At 45.2% G+C, this 25,838-nt stretch overlaps 2 protein-coding genes across 5 annotated transcripts in view; one reads left to right on the top strand and one right to left on the bottom strand.

The window, feature by feature from the left end:
• DNTT (DNA nucleotidylexotransferase) overlaps positions 1-25,838 on the bottom strand; it is a 194,228-nt gene that overhangs the window by 98,435 nt on the left and 69,955 nt on the right. The gene's annotated exons all lie outside the window — the stretch shown is intronic.
• BLNK (B cell linker) overlaps positions 1-25,838 on the top strand; it is an 84,818-nt gene that overhangs the window by 28,643 nt on the left and 30,337 nt on the right. Inside the window, exons 3-6 of the mRNA XM_001928233.6 lie at positions 2,686-2,735; positions 12,787-12,827; positions 18,061-18,217; positions 20,980-21,158. Of these exons, the coding sequence (XP_001928268.1) occupies positions 2,686-2,735; positions 12,787-12,827; positions 18,061-18,217; positions 20,980-21,158 (427 nt within the window). The remainder of the gene's footprint in view (positions 1-2,685; positions 2,736-12,786; positions 12,828-18,060; positions 18,218-20,979; positions 21,159-25,838) is intronic.

Here is a 25,838-nt window from a genome sequence, read left to right as displayed (position 1 = left end):
ATGTCTATCAAAATTTTGTGACCATTTCCTTCAGTTTACCTGTCACAAATAATAGCTCAATAAATATTCTTTGCAGACTTTGAGTATACCAGAAAGCTAAACTCCTGAATTGAAATTTGTAGTTGCTGAGTGGAAGGATTTATACCCTTGAAATTGTGATCGATATTACCAAACTGCTGTCCCAAAATTTTGTACAATCAGTAGTGGATAAAAGTTCATTTCCCGGTGCTTTTGGAACAATATATTTTCTTCTCCTCCTCCCCCCTCCCCTCCCCACCCTTCTTCTTCTTTTTGGTCTTTGCTAAACTTAAGAGTAAGAAATCCCTTGTATAGTGTTTTTAGGCGTTAAAATGGAAACAAGTTTCAATACGTATAACTGATTACCATAAAATAGTTAAAATAGCCTTCTGCTTGTGAGGTAGTGCTCATTTCATACAGAACTTGAATTTGTCTTCGTATTTTGGTCCATGACTGGGAAAGGTGTGTGATCATTTTCATTTCTTATTTCTGATGCCTAGAGAATCTCATTGAAATGAGGGAACGCTGCTAGTCACTGTTTTAATCACTAGCAATTCTAGATGAATTATCCCACAGTTGTCAATCTCAAATACACCATTTTTCTCAATAATATGAAGTCTTTGCATAAACTGTCTCTCTATTCTATGCTTATAGCAGCCATGGAGCTCAAATTTTCCAGATAATTTCAGTTTCACTCTGCCTAGTATCCTCAAATGCACTTTTACTTGACAAGCCATGTTTTCTTCAGAGCTTGTATCCTGGGTGAAGTCAATGGCCCTCTGGGTCTAGTGCCCCACAGTTAAGCTCTCACTTGTAACCAGGCAACAGGTGCCACCTTGAAAGGAGGAAGCACAGTTGAGCACACTGGTTTCCTAACACAAAAGCGTGACAGAGTTGTCACTGGTTCACGGCCGAATGCAAAAATAAGGACCTTGAAGTGTTGGGGGTTGGCATGCAGCTGCTGGCTGCTCAGTGAGCCCCAAACCACACCTCTTATTCCTGGTCGGTGTTCAGTGACCAACAGGCCTTTCTTGAATCTGTCTTTTATTCTGAGATGATGACTTTTACACATTCAGGGGTATTAAAATACTCTTTCTTTGTTTTTTGAAATGATGGCAATAATGAGTAATAGTTGGTTTGTGTTTTTTGAAATCTTACTGTTCCATGATCAGACCTGGCACCAGATTCAGTTTTGTTTTTGTTTTGCTTTTCTGCATCAACTTGGACAATCTCTCTTTCTGGACCTCATTATAGGTCTAATGACAGCATCTTCCCAGCTTGTCCTGCTGGCTTGCTGAGAATTGAATGAAATAATAGATTGGAGAGACTTCACGGAAATAAAAAGCAGAATTTCTAGGCAAATATAACTATTATTATATTTGCAACATTATAGTTCTCGTTTATAAGAACTATATTTATATGTTTTTGCACTTAAACAAATGAATTTCTGAATTTCATTTTTTCCAAAAAAATGAAATACATTTTGTATGTAATAGTTACCTTATAGGCTGCATCTATAAAGAGATGTGATATTTTAGTAAATGAAGGCTGCAGGGTTTTGTATAGGTTATATTTGTATACATTTTAAATTTCACTAAGCAAATCATTATTAGGTAAAACGGTAACTATTATTAAAATAATTATATATAAACCTTACACATTTTCAAGTAATGGAAAAGGAAGTGGTGTCAGAACTTATAAAAAGCCTAAAAACTGGGATCTATTTTTCAAATATAATTTTCATTTTCTCCTTTTAATGAGTAAGGAAGCACTGTGAATATTCAGAACATTTCATATGTGCATAAAGATAGTAGTTTTGAGAGTGTTTGAAACGGTTCAACTTCTAATCTAAAAATCATAGTCCCCAACTTGGAGACACTCACTGCTCACTTATCTGACCTTTTTTTTCAATAGTACAAAAATAATTTCTGTCCAACCTATAACTAAAATGCTGATTATAGCTAATTGTTTCCTATTATTAAAGTGTTTATTAAATTTTTTTAAAAAATAGAGTTGATGAGGAGTTCCTGTGGTGGCTTAGTGGAAATGAACCCAACTAGTATCCATGAGGATACAGGTTCGATCCCTGGCCTCACTCAGTGGGTTAGGGATCCAGCATTGCCATGAACTGTGGTGTAGGTCGCAGACGCGGCTCAGATCTGGTGTTGCTGTGGCTGTGGCGTAGGCCAGTAGTTACAGCTCTGATTCAACCCCTAGCCTGGGAACTTCCATATGCCATGGGTTAGGCCCCAAAAGAAAGAAAGAAAGAGAAAAAAAAATAGAGTTCCATCTTCTCTAACCTTCCTATCAACCAATCAACATTTGCCTTCCTTGAGCCCTTACTAGTATTCTAATCCTTACTAGTATTCTAACCCTTAACTAGTATTCTAACCCTTACTAGTATTCTAACCTCTCAGAGCCCTTCACCTCCCAACTTCACCTTTGCCAAGTCATAGCCACACTGTGCACTGGGGAAATGGGGAGAAGTGGGAAACCTCTGACTAACAGTTTCTCTGAGTTTACAATACATTTAGTCTTGCATGTGATGGGTCCAAAAAAAGCCATTATTCTATTAGTTATTTATCCAGCATCTCTATATATTTATATTATGGGCCTTGACAACAGTTGTCCTACCCACTGACCATCTGCCTAATTTGCTACCTACAGGCTGAAAGTCAAAGCACCTCCAAGTGTTCCTCGAAGGGATTATGCCTCAGGTAAGAGTATTCCTAAAATACTTGGACCCTCAAATAGTCTAATGTTACTTATTGAAAAGGGAACACTTTTCTACCCATCTGAAAACAAACAAACAAAAAAAGCCCATCCTAATTTTAAGAATGACCAAATCTATGAGGCATTTGACTATAATGGGGATGTAGCTGTCCTTCAATCCATTCGTTTACTTATCTACCTATCAAATATGTTTAAGCAATTTCCACGTGCCAGGCACATACAGTGTCTTAGGTAGGAATACAGTAAAAATAAGATAAAATTTCCATATTCGGAGTTCTTAGTCTAGAAGGGAAGACAGATGATGTTAAAAACAATTATGATTCAGTGTGATAGGGAAGCACCAGTTCTATGGAAGTACATAGCAACAATATCTAATCTAATCTGAGGTGGAGAATGTGGAGGGAGTGGGGAAGGGAAGGCTTCCTAGAAAAATATACTTGAGGATCAGTTGAGGGGGGGATGGAATAAATTCTTGATGGCATATGCTCAATCCTCTCCAAATTTTAGCCCTGCAACCCCATTCTAACTAGGATCAACTCTGTCAGGAAAGAGGAGTTAGTCTTGAGATTGTTAGCATTTATGGCAGTAGTAAGCTAACATTTTCCACCTCATTTTCCTTTTCTGGAACAGATGCATTGAGAGTATAGGTCTAAAATCTCTTTCTACTGGCTTCAATATAAAGAGGTCCTGGATATAGACAGACCTTTAGAGCCCTCAGTGAAAACCACAGGGCTATAGACATTGATAAAGACTCTTCCACTACAGGGCAACAGCTAAAACCAAATCACAACGTTAAAGGATGATGATTTTTTTTTCTCCCACTGATCAAGACAGCATTAAATCAGATAGTTGAGTTCCTCTTGGGTTTGATGGAATCTTATCATACTGAGAAATGCTGACCAGCATACCAAGTCTGGTCACTGATCCGCTGGACCACCTTCCAGAACTCACTAGGTCACAGCATATTTATTGACCTCACATTGCCAATCAGTCAGCAAGTCCAGACAGTTGACCAGTGGATTCCTTTGGAATTTGGAGCTAAAATATAAAGATCCTGTCCCAACCTTTGAAATCTACTTACTTTGTCTATGGCTGTACCACCCCGAATGCACCCAATCCTGTCTAAAATCTACTTAAACAAAAGTTAATGAGAACAAATACATTTTCCCCTCCACGTTGTAAAAAAGAAAATAGAAGTCTGCATCTCTTAAGTACCCAAAAATTTGACTGGAAGATAGGGAATCATGGAGACTCAGGTTTGAAAGGAGCCCCAGAGGTCATACAGTCTAACATCTAATCCAATGCTTAAAGTACCTCCACCACCACACAACACAAATGAGGCCAACTTTCTGCTTGGACACCTCCTGTGATGCCCTCCCAAGCCTATCTGCAGAGTCAGGAAGAGACAGCCCTGGAGGGATATAGATGCAATTCATTTCCTTGTGGCTTCCTAAGTCTGTTCTGTGGCCATATAGTCAAATTTTTTAATGTTAAGTAAAGTGTAAATAGAGTTGTTCTGTGCAACAGAGGGATAGAATTAAGAAATTGGGTCAACTGAATGGCTTCTTCTCTAGAATAGACATCTCCGGGTATTGCAGCTATACCACACACTCTTTGATTCACTCAACAAATATTACACAAGTGTGTCCTGTTTGATACTCACTGTGCTAGATATGTAATGGGGAACAAAATATAGTCCTTAACCTTGAAATGCCTAATGACTCACGGAGAGTCAGATAATAAATCAGAATGCAAAGAGGTAAGTACAAATTACCCAAAATGGTAACTGCTCTGAAGGAACATGGCAGATGGAGTGATAAGGAATCAGTATGGGATGAGGGAAAAACCTAAGTGGTCAGAGAAGGTCTCTCTGAGAAGATGACATTCAATTTGAATCCTAGGGAATTAGCAAGAACATTTGTCAGTTTGTAGATGACTCAACAGCACTGGAGATCCTGGACACAAACATTAGGAGCTCAGATGCAATTCAATCTGCCTGACTTCAGGGTGAACATCTCCTGATGGCACCTTCATTCTCAACTGTCTCCTAGCTCCTCCCCTCCCCAAGCCCCCTTTTCCTCTACTTTTTTTTTTTGTCCTTTTGCCATTGCATGGGCCGCTCCCATGGCATATGGAGGTCCCCAGGCTAGGGGTCGAATTGGAGCTGTAGCCACTGGCCTACACCAGAGCCACAGCAATGTGGGATCCAAGCCACGTCTGCAACCTACACCACAGCTCACGGCAACACTGGATTGTTAACCCACTGAGCAAGGCTGGGGATCGAACCCGCAACCTCAAGGTTCATAGTCGGATTCATTAACCACTGTGCCACGACAGGAACTCCTTCCTCTACTTTTTACTTGGGAAAAAGACAGGTAGTATTCATGTTTTAGTCACCCTTTGCCCAACCCACACATGCTGAAGACCAGCCTTGATTCCTCCTCTTCCTTCAACCTCTACAAAACAATTAATCTCTGAATCTTATTTCTTTCTTTTCAGTGTCTCTCAGATATTTTTTGCCCTTCTCTATTTACATAGCTACTGCTCAGACTCTGGTCATTTCTTGCTTGTCCCAGTACAGATGCCTCTAGTTGTCTCCTAAATTCCTAATTGCATGGAGCCTTCCTAACCTCCACCAGAAAATAGTTCTAAAGTACTTTTGCTTAAATATTTTCAAGGCTCTACATCAACACAAGGAACTGCAAACCACCAAGCCTGCCTACAAGGTCCTTCAAGGCCTAGCCACTAACTGGCTGTGTAACCTTGGGCAATGTCCTTATCTATATCATGGCGGACTGAACCAGTAGGATCTGTTAGGCTCCCAGCCAAGCTAACACTCTACACTCTGGCAGAAACACAAGTCTTGGGAGCCCAGAGCCCAGTGATGAAGCAAGCCTCTCCTAACCTTTGGTGGATTTAGGAATTTGCCTCTTCCAACCTCCTTGATGCTCAAAAGTATTCCCTTTTTGACCTCAGACACCTGCTCTCTTACCTGAAACCCTCCAACCCCCAGCAAATAGTCTTGATATCAGTTCATTCATACTTAGTCTCTCTTGGAGCACACAAAGGTCCAAGCACACAAATGGCCCAACCAGGTCTTCTAAGTCTTTGCTACTTGAAGTGTAATTCCTAACCTGACAGCATTAGCATCAGTTGGGAGTGTGTTAGAAATGCAAAATCTCTGCTCCACCCTAGAACTACTGGGTCAGAATTTGCATTTTATCAAGAACTCCAAGGGATTTGAATGAATATTGAATTTGAGAAACCCTGCTATAAACCACCAACCCTGTCCTTATTGATTCTCTTAAGTTGAAAGACAAATCTATTGAAGTTCCAGAATCTTTAAAATTCATCCTATTGTGTCATACGACCAATAGGGCCTTACTAGTTACCTCACTTTTACACTCAATCCCTGGAAAAGGTTCTTTTGGCAAAACCACCATCATTGCCTGCAGTTACTAACCCCCTTGATACTCCCTGCCCTTCCTCCGCAATTCAAGTCCCAGGAGTATTTCCAGCCACTTCCTTTGAGCTCTAGAGTTCCTTCACAGCTGCGAGCCTGGGGCCTCAGAAACCAGCCCTGACAGTTCCTCCTGAACCTAGGGAGTCTTCAAGGACCTCGGAGGCCCCAGTGCTTGGAGACTGTAGCCCACCAGACCTCCAGAGTCCAGGAGGACTTCCAGGTGCTCCCTGGAGGCCTGTACAGATTTGGTCCACCCAAGCCTCCTGAAGCAGCCCCACCTGTTTCTCTCCTCTGGACACTGGAATTATGTCCTCTTTCCAGTCCCAGAAGCAAATGGCTTTGCTTCCAAACCTTTTAAGCCAAGCCAGAGAGTGTGTTGACCTTGGTGATGCTAACCTTCAGAGAGCAGAGGATGGAAAAGGCCAGTACCTCCCAGAGGTCAGCAGAAGAGTCACCACAGTCCCTCCTCTAGTTAGAGTCTGGAAGGACAAAGAATGGAGCCTGGAACTCCTACAAATGCAGGTCAGGCCAGTGTGCAAACTGCTGCTTTCACTTTAGACCCCACAACCCTACTTGGGCTCTGAGGAGGGAACATTGCTCATAGGGACCTCCTGGTCCACTGAGCAGACTATATCCTTCCTGCGCAGTTGGCATTGCTGTGGGAAGGTAAGATATCCAAAATATGTTGGGTATTTACTCCATCCTGGGCATTATGCTAAGCTCCTTACCAGCATTAGCTCAGTTAATCTCCCATTGGAACATTATATAGAAATGGCTGTCTTGGTTTTACAAAAGAGGAAAATGAATCTCAGGAATATTAAGTGATCTGCCCAAGGTTACTGCTGCCACTAAAAGGAAAACCCACTCCAGGCTCCCATTCCACTGTTCCTCCCTCTGACCCAAGCTGGGTCATTTCTTGGCATTTCTTCTTTTGATTTTTAATTATTATTTTTTTTTAGGGCCACAGGTGTAGCATATGTAAGTTCCCAGGTTAGGGGTCAAATTGGAGCTATAGCTGCTGGCCTATACCACAGCCACAGCAACAAGGGATCCGAGCCGCATCTGGGACCTATACCACAGCTCACGGCAACATCAGATCCTTAATCCACTGAGCAAGGCCAAGGATCGAACCTGCATCCTCAGGGATACTAGTCGGGTTCATTTCTGCTGACCCACAATGGGAACTCCCCATTTCTTCTTTTTAATTCTGAAAGCCTCAGACCTAGCTCTGCTTCCTGAGCTTCCAGAGCTGAAGAGCCTCCTGTATCTTTGAATCTGAGGTCTGGCTCAAGAAGGAAGGAGGGAGGCAGGGGAGATCAGTCATGGTGATCCCAGAGTCTTCTGGGGTCATTGCAGAAGCTCCACTGGTCACTCTGCAACCCCTGAGAGGTCAGAACTGACCATGGCCTCTCTCCTTGTAACCTAGGGCCCTGATATCCAGGGCTATTGTTATGTCCCCAGGAGGTCCACCTTCTCCTCCCACCACTGATGTCCTGCAGGGAGATCAGAGCCATGATAAAGGGGAGAGAACTCAGGGGAAAGGAAGCTACTTGAGCAGGATTCCTGGGTAAAACGGCCACCACAGAAGCACAGAGCATGCATAACAACTCTTTGTGTACAAAAGAGTGAATTATAACCTGCTTTTACCCCCATCCTCGTGAAGTCAGCCTTTACTTGATTTTTTGTCTCCCTGGTGATCCTCTAACTGGTGATACCAGCAAAGCTGACATGGGGAGAGCTATATTCAACATCAGTCCTGCCTGATGGAAATAAAAATAGAAGAATGAAACTTGGACACATTTTAAAACCTAGAAAGTCCTGAAGGATCACCCAAACCAAGTTTCTTATGTTAGGAATAACTGGAGACCAGAAAGGCACTGTGGCTGCCCGAGGCCACATAGCCAGCTGATGACTAAGCAAGGACTGTGTCCCCCTTGTCTGCACACTCCCCTCATTAACTGGGCTGGATGAATGAACAGACTAAGGGAATTTCTAAGATGTTAAGTATTTAGTTGTAAATCACCTTCCCCAGCCAGCCTGGATTCGGCCTTGGCCTCAGCTCCCCACATGGTCACATCTCTCTCTCCTCTCCAGTATACCCAGTGGGACTGTCCACTCATTGCCTCCCCACAACCTGTGTAGTTCTGCTTTCTGTTCCTCCCTTGTGTCTGTCCCCACCACCACAGCTAGACCACCCTCCTTCCTTCTCTTCTTCCTGTGTCCTGCCACAGTCTTCCTACTGGTTCCTTGCATCCCACCACTAGCTCTGCAAGAGGAGAAATGTGGAGGGCCCAGTGGCCTAGAGCACAGCTTCTAGAGTGGAAGCAGGACCTAGGCTAAGGCTGTGTCGACACGTAGATATGGAATACGCCCCTCAATGCCCATGGCTGGATGCCACCAGATCTGCGCCAGGGTCTCCGGTACTCCTGATGACCCTGGATCAAGAGGCTGACTTCACAGCCTCTCCTTCGCCCCTTCCCATCAGCTCTCAACACAGTCCTTTACAGACCTTCCAGCCATCCCTTCCCTTTCCCAATCCCCCCAGTCTGGTGCAGCCTCTGTCTCTTCACACCTGGATTATTCAGACACCATCCTCATCAGCCTCCCCATCTCCAGCTTGTCACTGAGTCTGTAGTGCCCCATGGGGCTGGAGCATCCCCTTGGCTGTCAATGAATCTAGCTTTGTTCACCTGTTGGCATATTTCCCTGTGACTCTCCAGTGTAGCTCATCCATTCTCTGTGCCTCATGGATGCCTCCTTCCATCCATTGGCTAAGCTGGGACCAACACACAAGCCCATCTTAGGGGATAAGGAAGACACCCTTCTTCATCTTCATTCTCTCGCCCAAGTCCTGCTTGTCCTTCAAGGCCCAGTTCAATCATACCTTAGGCACCCAGCCTCATGGAACCTGGCAGCCCTCACTGGTCATAATTCCAGGTGCTGGGACATCCATCAGGAACCTTTACACCAGCCCGTATTACCTTCAGTCTGATACATGACTGCTTCTCTAGACTCTAGGTCTTTTATTTCCATCATAGAGGCGGGCTTAGTGAGAAGATCTTGGGCTTTGGGGTCCTTTAGGCCTGTGTAGGAATCCTGGTTTTGCCCTGCAAGCACTGAGCCTAGAAAATTTTTTTTCTTGCATTTTTTAAAGTTTTATTAAAGTATAGTTTATTTACAATGTTGTGATAAGTTCTGCTGTACTACAAAGTGATTTAGTTATACATATATACATACCCACTCTTTTCCAGATTCTCGAACCTAGAAAAGTTTTGTAACTTTCCTGAGCCTCTAATTCCAGATCTAGAGATAAGAATACCTATCTTTTAGGTTATTATGAGAATTTAAGAGAAAGTAAATTAATAGTAATAGTCATCATTCATTGGGCTTTTACTCTACATAAAGCACAATTCTAAGTACTTTCCACAAGTTATTTCCTTTTCATTCTCTCAAAACCCTATGATACAGGTACTACTAATAATGTCCATTTTAGCGATGAGAAAACTGAAGCACAGAGGTTAAGTAATTTGCCTAAGGTCACACTGCTAGCAGATGACAGAATCAAGATTTTGAGCAAGGCAGCCTGACCCCAGAGCCCAAGCTCAAAACCCTGCATTTCTTGGTCTGGAGCAAGTGCTGGCGTGGGAGACATCCTGGCCATTCTCATGTGTCTCATGATGCAAGGGGTTGTGCCCTCAGGCTTGGGAGGGCCACATGATCTCAAAGCCTGGGAGTGGCAAGGGGAGGATGTGTGGCATGGGACTATGACACAGTAAATAGTGTATAAACCCCAAACCATGTACACAACACAGCAAGTAAGGCTTTCCTGACAAGGAGGCCCAACTAGCATCTCAGCTTCCTGGCAGGGGTGTGTAATCCTATACCAGCTGGCCCATATTCAACTTGAACTTACCCTCCTGAAAATCTTACTCACTACACTGGAAGCTTTCTTGGATCCATTGCTTTGCGGTAGCCATGCTGCAGAGTTGCCATTAGAATGAAATAGAATTGGTGTTATTTTGAGGGTTTATTAAGACATTGCCAATACCCCAGACAAGAATGAGCAACATAACACAGTACTTTGTGTGACAGGCTTGGCAAAGCACTTCGTATGTTTTACATTACTTGATTCTCATACAAACATGAGGTGGGCACTATTCTTATCCTTGTTTTACAGATGAGGAAATTGAGCTTTAAACAATTAGAGTCCTGGTTCACTGCCAAGCAGGTACTAAAGAGCAGTGCCAGGACTGGAACCCAGGGAACGTGGTTCTAAAACCATTATCCAGGAGCTCCCTTGCGGTACAACAGGTTAAGGTTGTGGCATTGTTACTGTAGTGGCTGGGGTTTGATCCCTGGCCCAGAAACTTCCACATGCCATGGATGCAGCCAAAATAAAAATAAGTAAGTAAGTAAGTAAATAAATAAATAAAACAAACAACTACCTATACACTTCGGAAGGCTCTCTGAGATGCTGGAAAACCACCCACTACTTGGATCTAGTACTTCGGATCATTGTGCTTTTCAGTCTGGGCAATGGCTTGTTAGGTTGTGACTCTTTGAGTGTGATGCTGTGAGCTGCCTGTGGGGCCAAAGATGAATGGAGCTGAGGGGCTGGGGGAGGATGCTAATCCAATAACCTTTACCACATGGTGCTTTTCTCTCTTTTCTACCTTCATGTATCACAGGGCCTGCACTGGGCCATGCTTGGTTTTATTTGATGCTCAGTGCAGGGCCAGGCAGTTCACATGAGATTTTGGTTGAAGGCGGCAACACAGCCTGGCCTGTGATCCAGCCCTCACGGTCACCAGCTGTGTGCCTCAGACGGATGTTACAACCTCTCTTAGGCCCAGTTTCCTCAACTGTAAGAGGAATAATAGAGATAATAATGGCACATACCACATAGTACTGTTTTGAGGATAAATGAAGAAATATTTATAACACTTCCCCTGGCATCCAGCACATGGGAAGTATTCAATAATGGAATCTATGTTATTATCCTCATTTCACTCATTCAAGTCATTTATTGGTTTATCCTTTTATTAGTGCATGGATTACAGATGCAAATGCCATCCAGGTCCAAAGATAAATTAAAAAGGTCTTGCTTTTCAATACAGAGAGACACAGATGACTTAGTCACAGCACAGAGTAGAATGAGGTACGTGGGACATCGCAGTGCCAGCAGCACCTACGAGGGTCCAGAGACTTGACTTGGAGAATGAAGCTCCTTCTTAGTGCTTAGTGTTTATATGTTTTTCCCATAAGAGGGCACTGTTGCTGCCATTGCTGATCCAAAGTATGTCCACTCTGATCCAAAGACCTCTTTCCTATCCCCACCTCAGCTCCACAATTCTTTTCCTGGTGCCTCTGTGGCACTCCCCTGGAGCTGGAGTCAGTGGTCTGCTGTGGCAGGCAGGAGATAGAAATGGCAAGTTAAAGTTCTATTGAAGTTCTGGGGGATTCAGGGGACATCCACAGGCCTTCTAGCAGTGGCGGCTCAGTGCAGGGAGCTGGGATCCTCTATGGCGCAGTCACCAGAGCCACTCTGCTATCTGAACCTGTGTCTGGTAGATCTCCCTCAGAACGGAGAGAATTATATTTAGCCTCCAAGGTCAGGTCAGTTTATGTGATGGGATTGATGTGAAGCTTCTCATACTCTAAATGAGTTTTGGAGAAAGAGGATCAAGTGGTCTTCTTGGCTGTCATGATCTAGAGCTATTTTATTCTTCAAGATCAAAAGTGACTTTAAGACCTGTAACATTCATTTTTATACCCCCTGAGGAGCCTAGGACAGTGCCTGCACCGTGAACCTCAAGGACAGCAAAGCAGCGTGGTGCTGTGGATCAGAGCTTGCTCTTGGAAATAGTCAACCTGCAGGGCTCAACTCCTGGCTTTACCATTTACTATCTGCTTTATATTCTTTATGCCCCAATTTCCTCATAAGGTTTTTGAGAGAGCTATGTGAATCCAAAGCTCTGGTAATGTTGCCTGGCATGTAGTAAAGCACTAGATAAAATAAATTTTTAATAAAAAAAGGTAATGTTAAAGCTAGACAGAATCATAGAAGTTATTCTCTTTTATAGATTTGGAATTTTATTTTATTTTATAGATCTGCAAACTGAGGCCCAGAGATATTAGATGTTCTTACCTATGCTCCAACTAGTTGGGAATGGAGCCTAGATGAGAATTTAGGTCTATCTGACTCTGTCCAGCTCTTCCTACTACACCATCCACCTGCTGATTCCAAGAAATCCTTGAAAGCAACACAGTATGGATTGCTACTCCAAGGTGCCAAAAGGGTCCCTTGACAAAGACATATAAGGGTCAGATGCACTATTCCTCTGCCCCAGTGGGACTTAATTCTCAATACACTGAGAACTGACTTTTTTTTTTTAACAAAAGGATTTGAAAGTAAGTGAACCCGAGATGACTGTAATAACTGTTCAAGGCCTAGTAGATGGGAGCAGGAAGCCCAAGGGGAGGGAAGGGGGGTGTGGGGTATTTGTGGACAGGGTGGAGCAGTAAAGCTGAGCTCTAAGCTTGTGCATTCTCTTTCCCACATGCCATTTCAGAGAGCCCAGCTGACGAAGAGGAGCAGTGGTCAGATGACTTTGTAAGTACTTGTTCCTGGGACTAGGAGGGTACCATTTCTCCCAAGGCCCCGACATGCTGGTGGTCAAGGGCACATCACAGAGGGGATATGGCTGGTCTGGAAGGGCCACCTGTAGACTAGGCAGCAATAACGTCCCAGGGCTGACTTGGGCAAGCACCTCTATGTGCCAAGCTAAGGGCTTTAGACTCATTACCTCGTATAACCCTCACCACAGCCCTGTAAGTAGGCAGTCTTACCCCATTTTCCCCTGGTCTTCAGAGTACTCCCCAGCACAGCCAAAACAGATGTTAATATGTTGAAATACCTCCAAATCAGTTGGCAAATGCCTCTGCCCTGAATTCCCCCATACTCCATCACTGTTTGGTCCCTGCTAGGAGGCCTAAACAAACCAACAACTAAAGAGCGAATGCCTCACACATCAGGGGTGTTTCTGGGCCACTTGTGAAGGTCATGGTCGGTATTAGTTGTCACAATTTAAGCATCAGGCCTGCCCGTTTTACAGGTGAAGAAACCACAGCCTGGAGAGTTTAAGTGACGTGCAGTTCCAAAATTCAAACCCAGGCTCTCAGATCTCAGAATCAGGTTTTCAAAACCCAAAGTGCTTACTGTGACCAAGAGCCTGTGAACAGACTCTGGGGGCCACAAATGGAGAGGGAGGGACCTGACCATGATGCCATCGGGAGTGGTATGTCAGAATTAATTGTAAATCTCTTCAAGGTGGCTCTGCAACCAAATAGCCACTTCTCTTTTGGGCTGGACTTATAGGGCCAAGACACCCTAAGAATTTTTCTTCACGATGATTATTCTTCACGTATTAAATTCACACAGAATGTCAGTCTGCTCCAATCTGTGCTTTTTATATCTGGAATGGATCCCAGGGGGCCTCCACACAAACACATACCCCATAAGAAACTGAGGCCAAGGCCATGACAATGACTTCCTGACCAACACTAGTTACTCAGTAGCATAAGAACCCAGGACCTCTGTCCAGTGCCCAGAATTGAGCCTGGGCCCGGCTCCACACTGTGTGCACTACCAGGAGTTTTATTCAGAGTGTGCCCTGGAGCACCACCTGGGGTTTATTCAGAGTATTAGGAAATGGGAGTTCCTCCCTTTTCAACTTTAGAGAAAGGATTTTTAAAAAGAAGGGATGAGGTGGCCTCTCTGTGGGTCACTTAGAGTTCCTCACAGCACTGGTCCCTCAGAAGCACTGCAGCTGCGCCCCCTGCTGGCAGCATGCACTGGGCTGCATATGAAGCAAAGCTTTAAAAAGCAAAGCAGGCAGCCAAAAACACTGAACTTACTGGCTGGATAAAAAAAGCACATGGCTGGGACTTAGAAAACACAAAATCATCCTGGATAGGGAAGAATGACTTGTGTCCCAAAGTCAAACAACCAAAGTGAAGATACCAGCTACAATAAGGATTGTATGAACATTTATCTTATTATTTACCTTATTCTAATTAGGTAATCATAATTCTCTTTGTACATAGGATGAAATCAGGCTTGTTGCTAAAGCCTCCAGGTCTGATGAAATCCATCCCCTACAGACCTGCTGGCCTTCCTCACACCCCCTCAGCAGGGCTCTGCTCATCACAGCCCAGGCTCACAGGCCTGCCCTCAGTTCCTATTAAAGACCAAGGTCCCTGGCTCAGTGATTTTAGACTCATGGTCCTTGGGCAGGTGATGGAAGAAGGGAAGAGAGAAGCCAAAGAGTGCCCCTATCCTCTTTCACTTGGTCGGCCTCTTCTTGTACTTCAGACTTGGCTTAAGTGTCCCCTTCTCATCAGGAAAGCCTTTCTGGAACCCCCACCCAGGCAGAACCCCTTCTTCCATTGCTCTCTCAGGACCCCAATCATTCCCTTCAGGGCAACTATCAGAGGAATACCTATTTTATCTGTCTGATGACCTACTTACTATTTATTATTCATTATTTGTTGTTGGTCTGTCCTGTTATAATAAGTTCTGCGAGGCCAAGGACTGTGCTGAGAGTCAAGCACTTAATTGCTTAAACGAATGATGGACAATTTGAGGTTTTTGTCTAGTTACATATTCCCTTCTTCAGAGTTTCCATCAGATTGTCCAAAGTATTGTATTGTACTTGCTCAAGTACTGAATGAATGAATGAAAACATTTTGTTGTCATCATTTAGAATAATTTGGGGGGAAGATTTTTTAAAATTCTCAAAAGTTTGAAAGATTCCCTTTTAATTCTCTTGATGAAAAGGCATTCAACACATTTTATTGTGCGTGGAGTAGGAGGGGCTTATAGTATATCTCCTACAGAAAAGACTTTCCAAATGAAGGGCCAGATCGGCACTTACTGAGCACCCATTCCCTCCTCCTCAGTCCCTTCAGAGGCTGGGGCAGCAGCTCAGTGCATGTATTCACTCCATGGATGTTGGGTGTGCACCTGCCCTGTAGCAGGTCCCATGGTGGGTCCTGGATATACAGTTTCAGTCTGGTCCTCATGGGGACACAGCCTGGTAGGCAACCCAGTGCTGGAGGACAGCTTCCAGGAACAGCAGATGTAGTGTCTCTCATCCTTTACCCTCTCTGCCACCTCCGCCAACTCTGCCACCCTGATCCTCTTAGTCAGGCTGCTGTGCCTGAGGGGCTGCCAGGACTCCAGAGTCCTCTCCAGGATGCACACTGATCCCCAGCCTACAGTAGCAAAGTCTAGGGAGTCTCATCCCTGCTCCATGAACTGAAACAGAGTGGGATGCCCCAACCATCCCCCAGTCAGGCACATGTGTCTGGGTGCCCGCTGATTCCTTCACTTGCAGGAGTTTCTATTAAACCAACTGCTTCTCAGCACTCGTAGTGATGTCTCCCTGAGATGTCACAACAACGGTGACAGGGTCCTTGGCCTGGATGAGGAGGGTATCTGGCTTGGGAAGCCAGGCTCTTGCCCTGTGAGGCCTCTCCCTGGCCCACCCTTTCACTCACACTCCGCTTCCCAGACCCCCTGCCTGGGAATCGTAATTGGCTTCTCCAGAGCACAAATCGCAAACTCAAATTAGTCAACTTGTCTATGGCTTGGTTTCCTCAACAGTAAAATGGGATTTTAAAAAACCCACCTCAGAGATCCCATGTGGTGCAGTGGAAACAAATCTGACTAGGAACCATGAGGTTGCGGGATCCATCCCTGGCCTTGCTCAGTGGGTTAATGACCCGGCACTGCTGTGAGCTGTGGTGTAGGCTGCAGACGCAGCTCAGATCCTGCGTTGCTGTGGCTGTGGTGTAGGCTGACAGCTGTAGGTCCGATTCAACCCCTAGGCTGGGAACCTGCACATGTCTCGGGTGCAGCCCTAAGAAGAAAAAAAAAAAAAACCAAAACCATCTCAAATGAGTGTGGTGAGGGGTCAATGAGGTATGCCTTGCATAGAAATATTAGTTGTAATAACAGCTGTTACTACAATATTATTTTATTCAGCTAATTTTATATTCATATTCAGGAAGGATTTTAAGCTCCCATCTTCTATTTCTGACATAGGGGTTTGGGGAAATTTTCTTACCTCCCCTGTCCCTGTCCCTTCCTGCCTCCCCCACTCTAGGAGAAGGACAAGCACCCTCCCTTGGGCTCCTTCCTCCTTTTGGTCTCTCGCCCACTGCCCCTCCAGCCCCCTCAGGAAAAGCTCTCCTTCCAGCCTCCTTTCTCTTTCCTTATCCCACTCTTCACTCTTTTCCTTTCTTCTCCTCTCCCCCATCTCCCTACAGACTGACAAGCAAAGCACAGTGCTCACTCATTGATTCCTTCATTCTCCAAACATCCTGAGCTCCTATCACATGCTGGTCCTGTCCCAGGCCTGGAGGAGGCAGCAATGAAGGAAACACTATCCTCGCATCAATTGCTAGTGAAAGGAGACAGGCCAAAAGGCAGGTGCCTCATAGATTCATTGGTAAATCATATATGGATCCGGCGTCGTGTCAGGCAATGTGTGGGGGCAGTGGGCACAGAGGTCAGAGGACCCCTTAAGTCCTAATTAAATATTTCCTCCACATGAATATATGTATGTGTGCTACACATATAGATTATTTCTGAACAAAATGCACAATAAGCTAGTAACTCTACCTCTGAGAGAGGAACTGAGCAGCAGGGAAGACTTTCATCTTTGTGAACTGTTTGAACTTTAGGTCAACTTATTTTCAATATGGACTTAAAATTCCTATTAAAAAAAAAACAGAAAGAGAATGGACTCTGAGTCAGTTTGAAGTCTTAATCCTCGCAGCTTCCCCATTCTGTTTAAAACAAACAAAAAAACCCCACATCTCTACAAAGGTGTCCTTATTCCTGAGCATCCCCTGATCGTCTTATTAAACTTACATTTTCCTCAACTATCACCCTTCATGAGTAATAAAACCTATTTGGTTATTCTATTTTATTGGGTCCTTCCTTTGTTTTCTTAAGATATATTTTATCTGACATACAGATTTCAGCCACCTTTTTTTTTTTTTTTTTTTTTCTATTAGGGCTGCACCCATGGCATATGGAGGTTCCCAGGCTAGGGGTTGAATCGGAGCTGTAGCTGCCGGCCTACACCACAGCCACAGTAACACCAGATCTGAGCCACGTCTGTGATTGACATCACAGCTCACGGCAATTCCGGATCCTTAACCCACTGAGCAAGGCCAGGGATTTGGCAATTCCGGATCCTTAACCCACTGAGCAAGGCCAGGGATTGAACCCGCATCCTCATGGATACTAGTCGGGTTCGTTAACCATTGAGCCATGACAGAAACTCCCAGAGTTCAGCCACTCTCAAAGTTAAATGGTCCAAATGTTCCCCAGGATAGTAGTCCATTTTAGAGGCTAAAAAGCCCTGCTTCAGGAGTTTCCATTGTGGCTCAGCAGAAACACATCTGACTAGGAACCATGAGGTTGTGGGTTCAATCCCTGGCCTTGATCAGTGGGTTAAGGATATGGCATTGCTGTGAGCTGTGGTACAGGTCACAGATGGGGCTCGGATCTGGCATCATTGTGGCTGTGGCACAGGCCAGCAGCTATAGCTCCAATTTGACCTCTAGCCTGGGAACTTCCATATGCCGTGGGTGTGGCCCTAAAAAAAACAAAACAAAAAAAAGTCCTGCTTCAAACCCATAGCTGTTGCTAACAGCTGCCCAATCCTGGTTAGCCAGCCCCTCCAAACTTTGCTTTCTTGTCCCTCTGTGAGGGAGCAGCTCTGGCCCCCTAAACACACATTGGGCACTGAATATGGTGTTTGTACTTGCAGGACAGCGATTACGAAAATCCAGACGAGCACTCAGACTCTGAGATGTATGTGCTGCCGGCTGAGGAGGCCGGGGATGACAGCTATGAGCCGCCGCCCGCTGAACAGGAGACACGGACAGTTCACCCGGCCCTGCCCTTCACCAGAGGGGAGTACGTAGGTGAGTCGCCCCCAGACCTTGGGTGCTCGACCTTCAAGGCAGCAGAGAGCAGGGCAGGCTGAGGTTGCAGAATGGCCAGCAGCTCCCACTCTCACCACCTCCATGGGGCTCATCTGGTCACTGCAGGTACTGGGCCCCCACTGGAAAGCTCACCCATCTTGGGAGATGGGAAGGGTGTCCTTCCTAAATCAGAGATGCTGAAAACAGGCAAAAGATAAAACAGGCACAGCCTGAGGTGGCTCCCGCCCTACCCTGCCCCAAGTCCTGACAGTCCCAGGAGAAAGGAACCCTGAGATTAGTCCCTGCTTTTCCGGCTTCCTGAACACAGGATTCCAGAATTTCTCTCTAGATGTCTGTATAGAATTAGGATGACCTTCAAGGATTCCAGTGTTGGCTAATGACTGTCCTTCCTCCATCCCTACCCCACCCTAACCCCGGAAGGCTGTACAGATTGTAGATTTGTAACAGGGTGTGTGGGATGGGAGAGGGGGTAAAGAGCTCTAAGCCTGGAATAGCCTCATGGATGAAATGGACCAGTTTAGCTGTGGCCTCTAAACCTGTGGCTTTCAATGTCCCCCACCCCCAGAAGAAGTCTGTGTTGCATTCTAAGAGGTAACTGAGTTCAGCAAAGGAGAGGAAGGGGTGTGTCCATGGTGATCACCCTGGTGCTAGCAGTCATACGGAGCATCCCTACATGTAAAGGGTTTGGTGTCCATTATCCCTATATCCCTGCCGTTAGCTGCCTCCTTACAGGACACCAGGCACTGCCCCCTGTTTCATGCCACAACTCATATATTGGACCAGAGCCATGCTAAGCAGCAAGCAAGACAGTCATATCCCCAGGCTTTTTACAGTTTACAACTTAGGGTTTTACAGTCGTGGCCTATTTCACCTTCGCCATAGTCATGGAGGAAGAAAGTGAGGCTCAGAGTGTGAACTAATTGGGCCAAGGTTTTATAAGTGGCAGAGCTGAGGTGCAAGCCGGACCTCTCAGCCTCCAAAGCCCGTGCTGGTCTGCACTCTGCTCCACCCACCACCAAGTGTGTGACCTCGTTCAATCATTGCAACCACCCTGGGAAGGAAGGGGCTATGTCAGGCCCATTTTATAGACCAGGAAACTGCCATTCAGAGTGGGTAAGTGGCTCACTCCAGGTCACACTCTTCAAAGCCTGTCATCTGTGTTTTGGTCCTTCTGATAGGCTTAAATCTTTTTTTTTTTTTTTTTTTTTGTCTTTTTTTGGTCTTTTTGCCATTCCTTGGGCCACTCCTGCAGAATGTGCAGATTCCCAGGCTAGGGGTCGAATCAGAGCTGTAGTCAGCGACCTACGCCAGACCCACAGCAACGTAGGATCTGAGCCACGTCTGCAACCTACACCACAGCTCACGTCAATGCTGGATCCTTAACCTACTGAGCAAGGCCAGGGATCGAACTCTTGACCTCATGGTTCCTAGTCGGATTCATTAACCACTGAGCCATGACAGGAACTCCAGGCTTAAATCTTATATTAAGAAAGCTCAGTAAACTCCACAAGCTGCCATAAAACTACAAAAATGGACAGGAATAGCAAAGCAGATGACCTGGTGCCTGATCATATCCACACCACCAGAAAGAGGCTTCCAAGGAGGTACCAAATGTGAAGTAAACCATACACCTTCAGCAAGGCAGAAACGTGGACTGAGGGCTGGAGCACAGCATGACAAGCAGCTGCCATCAAGCTAGGGGCTGGCTGTGGCAGGAGGAAGTAGCGGAAAGTCAGTGTAAGTGCCTGTGCGGGTTCCAGGACAGGGAGCCCACCAGGTTATGCCTGTGCTAAGATCTTCCTACAGAATTGAACTGCATAGACCCCCTGTTGCCTAAGCTTTCCATGACATTACCCAGGTAAGGTTAGTTCTATTTGTTAGGCAGCAGCTCTGCCAGAACGGAGCTCCTTCTGCCTTTGCTGCTTTCTTTCTTATCCCTACAATCACTCTTGGAGGTGAACAGTACAATCCTCATTTTAAAAATGAGGAATATGAGTCCCAGAGAGGTCATAGAATGAAGAAGCAGCCCAAACGAGCGCAGCTGGTGAGTGGCAGAGCAGGGGACTGAACTCAGGCCCCCTTAGAGCCTGGACTCCTTCTCTGATACTTGTTGAGGACAGTCCTGAACCAGGGGAAACTCATGGCTTGTCCATGTTTTGAGGAAATCCTTGAGGGGAGGAATGTGTGAGTTTATCCGGATGAGCAGCTGCAACCCTGAATACATCTTTGAATTTTTAAAACCCAGAATGCCAAGTCCCTCCCCAGAAGTTCTAACTGCATGTCTGGGGTGGGGCCTTGGCTTTTTTTAAAGCTCCCAGGTGGTTCCCATGTGTAAGCAGGATGGAGAACCACTGCCCTTATGGCTTTGTGAAGCAAAGTGAACCATGGAGGAGTACCACCCCCCTCTGACTCCCTCATTGCCAAGGTCATGGTCTGCTCTGTTAGCAGAGTGCTCAGGCTGCTTGGGCTGATAGCTCTCCTGGGTCTGTGGGTCTCCAAAACTCCCTGGGACAATGATTTTGATGAGAATGATCTTCTGGGTTTTATAATGTAAGGCAATGGGCAGTTGAAATTTTTGCCTAACATAGTTTATTCTTTAAAGGAATGCCTCAATTAATAATTGTTGGTTACATAAATACCAGCGGTTTTATACTTTCTAGATCTCGGTGGCTTCCACCCAGGGAATGATCCAGAACGCTTTCATCTTATGCTTTGTTGTTATTGTTGTTGTTCCTCTCAAGACAATCGATCAAGCCAGAGGCAGTCTCCGCCCTTCAGCAAGACACTGCCCAGTAAACCCAGCTGGCCTTCAGCAAAAGCGAGGCTGGTCGCTCTGCCGGCCGCAGCCACTCTGCCGGCCCCAACCTCTCTGCCAAAACCTCAAGTCCCACCCAAACCCAAAGACCTCCTGGAGGATGAGGTAAAGTAAATCCGTCTGGAAGGCTGGCTGGACCAACTGGAAGGCAGGATGCAGGGACCGGATACGGGGAGGGGCAGGACAGCTTGGCCTCAGGCGTGTCTTCCTTCCTCCAGACCCTGCTCTCAGGGCCAGCACTCCCCACCCTGCCCCCTCACTGCTCCCTGAAAGGATGTTGTCACTAAAAATGGCATATATGGTCTTCTTGTAAACACTTTCATTTGCTAGAGACATATGATATAATATCCATATTGGATCTGTGCCCCCTCTAATTATCCCTTCTCTTCCCTCAGTTGCCTATGAATCTCTTTCCTATCTTTATTCTCCTTTGCTTCTCTCCCTGTCCTGCCTCATTGTCTCTCTCCCCACCTTCTTTTCTCTCTGTTCCTTTGCCCTCCTCCTCTAAGATGCAGAGGGGTGCAGTGGGACATAAAATGGAGACCCCCTGCTTGTAGGGAGACCCTGCACAACCTGAGGAGGAGCTGACCACTCACTTCCCTGAAGCAGCCTTGCTTCTCATTTCCTCTTCCCAGCCCCTGGCATCCAGGGACCACCTCTGCTGATTGGCTGGGACCCAGCTCCAGGTTTATCTCATTACTCTCCCTTCTGTCAGCACCTAGATTTTCATGTCTTGTATCCTATGGAATTGTTCCAATTTAAAAACAAACAGGTAAACTCATTCAGACTATCATAGGAAAGGCTGATAAAGCCCGATATGTTATGGCTCCCAGATGTACTTGATAAAGTCAAAGACAAGCTCTCAAGCTTAGCCATTAGAACAACTCTACAAATGCAACAGACTGAGAAAGAGAATAATGTTAAAAGCGACTCTTAACCATCACCAGACATAATCTTATGGCACTTCTCGAAGAAGTAACAAGTTTCTAAATGCCTGTAGATGATAAAACCTATACCCTAATGAACATGTCGTGAAATGACCTTCATTCTCACCTTAGTATAAGCAAAATAAATAAATAAATAAATAATAAAAATAAAAATAAAATAAAATTAGAGGCAGCATGTAGGCTCAAATTCCTGCTTTGACCCCCACTAGCTGTGTGACTTTAGGCAAGTCAGATAACCTCTCTGAGCTTTTCATCTCTTCAGGTTATCTTAAAGATTTAATAAAAGAATATATATATATCACTAAATACAGCATCTCACACGTAAAAGGAATCCATGTATCATATATATTGGATTCCTTTCTTTCTACCAATTACTGACTCTTTTTTTTTTAATCTTTTTAGGGTTAGGGCCACACCCATGGCATATGGAGGTTCCCAGGCTTGGGTTCCAATCAGAGCTGTAGCTGCCGGCCTACGTCACAGCCACAGCAACATGGGATCTGAGCCTCGTCTGCTACCTATACCACAGCTCACGGCAACGCCGGATCGTTAACCCACTGAACAAGGCCAGAGACTGAACCCACATTCTCGTGGATTCTAGTTGCATTCGTTAACTGCAGAGCTGCGAAGGGAACTTCCAATTCTAGATTCTTTTTTTTTTTTTTTTTTGTCTTTTTGCTATTTCTTTGGACCACTCCCGTGGCATATGGAGGTTCCCAGGCTAGGGGTTGAATCAGAGCTATAGCCACTGGCCTACGCCAGAGCCACAGCAACGCGGGATCCGAGCCGCATCTGCAACCTACACCACAGCTCACGGCAACGTCGGATCGTTAACCCACTAAGCAAGTGCAGGGACCGAACCCGCAACCTCATGGTTTCTAGTCGGATTCGTTAACCACTGCACCATGACGGGAACTCCCAATTCTAGATTCTTTATAAAATCCCCTTTTTAGTTTTTCCTGAAAACCAAGGGCCTGTCAACACTTGGCCAGCCATGGCCTCAAAGCAGCTGAGCCTCATGGCAACCCTCCAGCTCTGCTGTGAATCCTTGGCCCCTGTTTCCATGTGTCATTGTCGCCTTCGTTCATATAAGACATGCACACACCCTGCCCCTGTAAGCATCTGAGTTATGATGCCCATTCTAGGGATAGTTTAAGTCAGGAAGTCAGCAGACTGAAAACACGTGTGATTTGTCAATCCTCAGTCTGTCAGTCCAAGAGGGACTTCTGCCCTTTGAGGGTGAGAATGGGGTGGCAGGGAGAACCTGAGCATGGGACACGGTAGGGAGTCCTTCTGTTAGGGTCTCACTGTGAATTCTTTCAGTTTGGGGCAAATCCTCAGGAAGATATCAATTCAGACACAGAATACAAATGAAAACTGGGGCTTATGCGAGGCTCTCCATTTCTGTGAATACTGGGGGTGGGCCCCAGTGGGGAGAGGCTGAGTTTTGCTAGCAGCCGCCTTGTGGGAACAGCTCAGCAAGTCTGAACCAGTGGGAAAAGGAGAAGTCTGGAGGAGGTATGTTCTGGAATGGGCAGATGGACAGTCAAGATAAGAAAGAGGTTAAAAAAGAAAAAAGAGGCCAACATTAAGATCTGGCTGAGCCACTAGATAGGAAAAGAAGAAGACAAATATAAGCATAAATAAAAATGTTTAGCTCTGCCATACGGCTACAGGTAAAATATAGGGATATAGGCTGACCAGAGAGTCGGGGTGGGAGGAAGGAGCATCTGTGCTATAATGAGAGGGGCTAACACTTGACGAGCGCTGTGTATCAGCTGGTGCTCTGAGCACTCTGTATGTATTATCTCCTTAAATCTTCGCAGCAACCCAATGAAGCATGTGCTATTATCATCCCCATTACAAATGAGGACATGGTACAGATGAGGTGCAAAAGGGGTTGAAAAACCTGTTCAAGATCACAGAGATAAACGAGATCACTTGCACCCAGATAATGAGATGCTGGAGTCCTCATACTAAACAGCTACTGTGTACCACTTCTCCCACATCCATTGAGGGGAGACCAGCTCTTCATTCAACACAAATGTGCTAGGGCTTCACTGGTTCCCAAAGCAGACCTCGTACCTATCCTTGCAAGGCATCAGTCTTGGTTTTATGTGACCTTGGACAGATGACTCAACGTCTCTAAAATTCCTCAATTGTAAAATGAGGATAAAGTCTGCCCTCTTAGCGCGGCAGGCATCGCGTCAGTCTCATAAAATGAGCATAAGTATGCCTAACTTAATAGGTAGGTAAAATAATATATGCAAAATTATTAAATGCTCCCATGAGTTGCATGTATTAAGGAAGAAACTCATGTGGGCATTTAATAGTTCATTTAAATGACCTGATACACAATGGGGTATAGGAAAACGGGAAAGCAAAAATAAGATGAATACTTGGCACTCCTATTTTTCATATCTAAAGTCCAGAGGAAGGCAAACATGTAAATACCTATAGCAGGTATCTCAGTACTGAACACCTAAACACTGGAGCTGATCTAAGACTGTTTTCAAAATAATCACCTATTTACTTTTTAATCATGCCATCATAAAACCTGAAGGATTTCTAACAGTATATAGGCTGTATTCGTGGAATAATATGCCTGGTTTCAAAAAGACAAATTATTCCTGTAACTACAGCCAGGTTTTTGTGAAGTGAACATGGGATAATGGGGTATATATTAAAACACTGCTGCAATGGGAAGATAAACTCATTGGATACAAATTATGATGGTTCTGGATCATTTGCTTAGTTTGACAGGCAACAACTTTATCATAATGAACCACAATTGAACTGAATTGTTGGAAATATACATTATCTATTCTTTCTCCTTAAATCCTGTAATGAGGAGAGAGAAGGTGAGGAGAGGGAGAGAACTACAACCAGAATTTGTGGGGAATGGACCAAGTCTTTTCTTTTTACAGCCACACCTGCGGCATATGGAAGTTCCTAGGCTAGGGGTCAAATTGGAGCTGCAACTGCCAGCCTACCCCACACCCACAGCAACACTGGATCCAAGCTGCATCTGTGACCTATACCACAGCTCATGGCAAAGTCAGATCCTTAACCCACTGAGCGAGGCCAGAGATCCAACCCGCATCCTCATGGAGATTACATCAGGTCCTTAACCTACTGAGTCATAATGGGAACTCCCCAAGTCTTTTTTTTTTTTTTTCCTTATCACTGCTCTTTTGAACTAAAAATTTCTCAACTTCAAAAGTATCATTACTTTGAACAGGTCAGATTCTAGACCTTGCAGGACAACCATCTTCTACTGTAATGAAATACTATAGAAAAACAAATGCAAAATGAAGAAATGAGAGGAAGGAATAAATTCTGAGGTCATAGGGTTAGGAAAGTTTTGGTGGGGGCATGGTGCTTCCAAATTCCCTGTATCTGGGTACTATTCCTGCATGCCTATACCAATGTTCTGTGTTCAGCTAGAAGGTGCTTGAGGGTTTTGTTGACTACAGGTTTTGAGAGGATGCTCACAGCTCCCTGGACATGCAGCCTCTCCTCTCATGGAACTAGCCCCTGGAACGTATCTCTCAGGCTACATGCTAAACCAGAGGGGCAAACCCATAGAGCCAAAAGGGTCCTGCAGGGAGGCTGCCACCATTCAACACCAACATTATGCAATACTGCCAGGGCAGCCTCTTCCCAACCTTAGCAAATGGGTAAATTTCAGTTCAACTCAGTAAGGTTTTGACTGCTCAGGAAACACAAGTACAGACAAGGAAGAACCCTTTAGGAGTTCATGGTCTAATACAATGAGGCTAGCAACATAGCAGAGGTGAGAACCAGGTTCCCTGTGTCACAGAGGAGCAAGTGGTCT

Source organism: Sus scrofa, chromosome 14, assembly GCF_054392235.1.
Source record: "Sus scrofa isolate SSC_HxYL_T2T_F1_AM1 chromosome 14, Sscrofa_HxYL_maternal_Yorkshire_Landrace_v2.0, whole genome shotgun sequence".
In the NCBI taxonomy this organism is placed as follows: Eukaryota; Metazoa; Chordata; class Mammalia; order Artiodactyla; family Suidae; genus Sus; species Sus scrofa.
This window is presented reverse-complemented; position numbering and strand designations above follow the sequence as displayed.